The 5,000-nt window shown below is 45.5% G+C and overlaps 1 protein-coding gene across 1 annotated transcript in view; it reads left to right on the top strand.

Moving 5' to 3' along the window:
• Positions 1 to 4,692, top strand: part of LOC119572264 (chaoptin-like) — a 9,255-nt gene extending 4,563 nt beyond the window's left edge. Inside the window, exons 3-8 of the mRNA XM_037919273.1 lie at positions 47 to 190; positions 684 to 878; positions 1,264 to 2,975; positions 3,084 to 3,279; positions 3,507 to 3,715; positions 4,094 to 4,692. Of these exons, the coding sequence (XP_037775201.1) occupies positions 47 to 190; positions 684 to 878; positions 1,264 to 2,975; positions 3,084 to 3,279; positions 3,507 to 3,715; positions 4,094 to 4,247 (2,610 nt within the window). The 3' untranslated portion in view covers positions 4,248 to 4,692. The remainder of the gene's footprint in view (positions 1 to 46; positions 191 to 683; positions 879 to 1,263; positions 2,976 to 3,083; positions 3,280 to 3,506; positions 3,716 to 4,093) is intronic.
• Positions 4,693 to 5,000: the final 308 nt, after the last annotated feature.

Genomic DNA, 5,000 nt, shown 5'->3' with positions numbered 1-5,000 from the left:
AAACCAAGCCATCAGAATTATGAAACCTTTTTTTTCCTCCGAGCAGCGTCTGTCGAAGCTGAAGAGGGTCGCCTTCCCACACAACGAGCTCAGTTCCATCGCCCGAAACACATTCAAGAACAAGAGGAGCATCAAGCTACTCGACCTCGCCTTCAACAACTTCACCAAGCTCGACTCCCAGTATTTCCAGGTAGGTGTCGAGAGGAGAGGCGGTGGAGTCGACTGCGGGGTGTGGGTGGCAAGGTCTGTGTCAAGTATATCTTGACTTTGGGGGGTGGTGTGTGTATTCGTCTTTTTTTTTGGGGGGGGGGGAGTGCTGTAGGTAATTGGGTTTGTTTTGTTTTTGTCTTTTTGAATGATTGCCCGAGTTGTTTTTTTTTTCTTTAACTGTAAGTTTAGCAACTGTAATTATGAGAAAGATTACTGTAAATCGTCAACCTTATACTTAATTCCACTATCCGTTGCGAAAATGATTCATTACGGGGGAAAAAAAAACTTGCTATACCATAGAGAGTAACTTCACATACATCACAATGTCTCAGAACACCTACGCATTACAACCTCCCACTAGCCCAAAGTACCAAAACATTAACCGGATAATCGTAACACAAGAAAACCCCCAACAAGTCCCCCAGAAAAAGGGTCACACGCCCATTGGTTTCTAACGCCTCCGCCTTCGCCAGGACCTGAACCAGATGACTTGGTGCAACATGTCGAACAACGCCATCAAGAACTTCGGCCGCAACCCCTTCGCCAGGAACACGCTGCTCGGCTGGCTGAACCTTTCCAATAACAAGCTCGGCAAGATTGAGTCGAACTCCTTCCGGTCTATGAGGTTCCTGAGGCGTTTGTTCCTGAGCGATAATGAAATTAAGACCGTAAGTAGGATTGCGGTTGTTATTCGGTGTGTGTGTTTGAGAGAGAGAGAGAGAGAGAGAGAGAGAGAGAGAGAGAGAGAGAGAGGAGAGAGAGTAATAGAGAGAGAGAGAGTAATAGAGAGAGAGAGAAATGGGGAGAGAGAGAAATGGAGAGAGAGAGAAATAGAGAGAGAGAGAGAAATAGAGAGAGAGAGAGAGAGAGAGAGAGAGAGAGAGAGAGAGAGAGAGAGAGAGAGAGAGAGAGAGAGAGAGAGAGAGAGAGAGAGAGAGAGAGAGAGAGAGAGAGAGAGAGAGAGAGAGAGAGAGAGCGAGTTCGCATGTGTGTCTCATAAAATAAGCCACTACATTTCCAGCAGCTTTTCATTTACATTCGTTACTATCACAGGTGGGACGCGGTGCTTTCAGCGGCATGCAACGTATTGGCACAATTGATCTCGCGAGGAACATGCTGAGGAAAATTGACTTCAAGATGTTTGACGACCTTCGTTTCGTCGAGAATATAGACCTGGCGGAAAACCAGATTCAGAAGGTGGAGAAGAACGCCTTCAAGGACCTTTTCTTGGTCTCGATCAACATGAGTCACAATCAGATCACGACCTTTGACGACGGCGCCTTTGTGAATACGGCCAACATCACGATGCTCGATCTCTCCTACAACAAGATCACCGCCATTCCGAAAGAGGTGTTCCCGGGCGACAAGAGTTACATGACGGAACTCAGGCTGCAGTTCAACAACCTGACAAACCTTGGAAACCTGACTATGAACTTCCCGGGGATCAAAATCCTGAACGTGAGCTACAACCAGATCGAAAATATACCTCGAAGGATGTTTCCGAAGCTCTACGAACTGCACACTATCGACGCGAGTCACAATCGGATAAATTCCATTGATCGAGGTGTGTTCACGACGCTCTTTTCCATTCGTAACATAAACCTGAGCTACAACGAAATCGGTCGCCTCTTCGGCAGCATCTTCGGAAACATCCCGACACTTCTTCGGCTGGACATGTCTCATAACAAGATACCGTCGGTCGCGCGCGGTATGTTCGCCAGCCTGGTTTCCCTCCGGGAGCTCTATCTTAATAACAACCAATTAGAGGATTTGTTCCTCCTGCCGCAGTCTCTCAACTATCTATATCTTCAGCACAACAACATCTCCGAGATTCCCACGAACACGTGGCCGCAGATGAACGCTCTTCTCTACATGAATCTCGATCACAACAACCTTCGAGACACGATGAACGGAGGGACCTTCCGGAACCTCAACAGCCTCCGCGAACTGAGGCTCGTCAACAACTCCATCACCGTCCCGTCCTGGCAGGCATTCAGCGAGATGCAGACGCTACAGCACCTTTACCTGGATCACAACAATATTACCAACATCACAAGAGGAGCTTTTGGGCGACTGCCGGTTGTGTTCACGCTTAGTCTTACCCACAACGGCGTGAGTAACATTAGCAAGCAAGCTTTCGATGGACTTCTGCAGCTTATTACCCTCAACCTGTCTCACAACGCCTTGCATCACATCCCCAATGAAGCCTTCAGGGGATGCGTATCGATGCGGATGATCGACTTGTCGCACAATTTCCTCAATAAAGTCGACAACGGCACCAACGGCCTCTTCGACGACCTCCTGTCCATTCGACACATCAACGTGTCTCACAACACCTTCGGCACCATCTCCAAGAAGATGTTCCCTTACCACCAGTGGATCCCGTATAACCTTCAGACCGTGGACCTCAGTTATAACCACATGCCCGTGCTGCACAAGAACCTTCTCATCGGCATGCAGAAGGTAAAGAAGCTCAACGTGTCGCACAATTTCCTCAACGAGATCCGACCGGGCGTGCTGGGGAACCTTACCAAGCTGGAGGTCATTGATTTGTCCTTCAACGAACTAGAGGCGCTTGGCAACGGGGTGTTCGGGCGAGGACGGGCCCTCAGGGAAGTGTACCTTCAGAACAACACCCTCATCTCCGTGCCGGCCTCCGTGTTTATGGCCAACGAGAACATAACCATGCTGGACCTCACCAACAATAACCTCCACGATTACTACCCCGAGTTTGTTCCCAGAGCCATCACTGGAACCACGATCAAGTAAGAGGTCATAATGCAATACGTGCGATTCATATAGCATGCAGTGTATTGCAGTGATTTCCCCTGATGTTTGTTAGACCAAATGCATCATCCTTTATCACTTTGCAGATACAACGGGAATCCTGTGGAATGCGACTGCACCTTGCGTAGAATTCGGTCTTGGTTGGACAACAGGCTCGATTCGAGTACATGGAACGACGTGGTGTGCGCCGCCCCGCAGCGTCTGCAGGGGAGAGCGCTCCCTTTCATCTCCGAGGAGGAACTGCGCTGCACTGATAACCGTCGCAGCTTTGAAGAGTACCAGGTAAAAGCGATGGGAGAGGACCAGAGGTGTAGAGGCTACATATGGTCAGATGAAGGAGGCATGATTTTACCCTATCGCTTCCCTTTTTTCTTCACTTTTATTCTTGTCTTGCGCTCCACCCCCCCTCCCTTCCTCCCCTTTCTACATCATCTAAAACGTCAGATTTACCATACTCCCACACGAATAACATGCAGACAAATTACCTAAACCCTCCCCGCGTCCAACAGGTAAACCCCGACGTGAGGTTCCGCCTGAAAGACGTAGAAAACAAAGACGTTCTAGAGAAGCTGGACATCTCGTGGTATGTGACGACGCGGGAGGACATCGGCGGCTTCAAGGTGTCCGTCTACAACACGACGTCAGGGAAGGAAGTGTCCAGCAAGTCGCTCGGGTACACCGCTCGACGTCAGAGATTCCCCGAAATCCCCCGGGGCAGGTTAGTGAGCGCGCTTATTGACAGAAAAAGTATGTAGTTTTTCATAATTATAAGATTATGGGATATGTTTTCTTGTCTGTTTACCCATACATAGGACAGAATATTTACTTATAGGTCAGAGTATTTACTCACAGTACAGAGAATATTTACTTACAGGTTAGAGTATTTACTTACAGGTCAGGGTATTTATTTACGGGACAAAGTATTTACTGACAGGACAGAGTATTAATTACAGGTCAGAGTATTTACTTATAGGACGGAGTATTTCCTTACAGGTCATAATATTTACTTACAGGTCATAGCATTTACTTTCAGGGCAGAGAATTTACTTATATGCGTATACAAAGAACCTCAGCCACCAACCTCCACCTCTTGCAGATACCGTGTCTGCGTGGGCGGCCTCACCTCAGCCGAAGAAAGCCGTGCCCTTCAGCCCGCCCAGTGCCACGGTTTCTTCATCAGCCACGCCCACATACCTCTCCCTACGCCCTTACTGCTCATTTTCCTCACTATACTCATGTTTTTCAGGTGATCCTATTTAGATTAGGTTAAGGGTTTTTAAAAGAAGATGTACTCTATGCATTATCGATACTCATTAAAGAAATAATAAAATAATTCACTCTTTCTGCTAATAGATTTGTTATTTTTTTAATGCTCGCTTCTTCAAATATATTTTAGTCGAGTACATGTCTGTGATGATGTATATAAAGATGTTATAGAAATATATGAAAGAGTGCAATAAAAGGAATGTTTTTAAATACCTCGTTCAAAATCTACTTTCTTTTTCCCTCAAAAAAAAGAATTCTAACATTATAGAAATTCCGTAAGTTGTGCACTTGTCTTTCTTTTTCTTAATGTGAAGAAAATAAATACCGTTTTTAAAGATTATTCAAAGGAAAAAAAGAAAACGATAGTTTCTTTTACATATTAAAAAGGTGAACAGTTGATGTGCTACGATTTTATGCAAATTATATAAACAAAAAAAAAATGAATGATAAACATAAAAAGGTTTTGAAATGTTCTGTAACCTGCAAAACATATCAAGCAGCAGAAATTTATCGCTTTTGTAAATTTAGTCTAAATCCAGTTCACGTCACGGTTAAAATATACCTCGATAATATGAGATGACACTTATGTACATCATGCCAAGGTGTCATCGAGTCGAGTCAATAGGAACGCGGTAAAGATTAAACATTTTCCCGCCAGCTTCAGTTATTATTGTTTCGATTCTGTTTTAAGGACTTGAATTACCGTCTAATAAAATTGGAACTAAGCGCTACTGTCT

This window comes from Penaeus monodon, chromosome 4 (genome assembly GCF_015228065.2).
Source record: "Penaeus monodon isolate SGIC_2016 chromosome 4, NSTDA_Pmon_1, whole genome shotgun sequence".
Lineage (NCBI taxonomy): Eukaryota > Metazoa > Arthropoda > Malacostraca > Decapoda > Penaeidae > Penaeus > Penaeus monodon.
The sequence above is the reverse complement of the archived record's forward strand: the minus strand, read 5'-3'. Positions and strand labels throughout refer to the sequence as shown.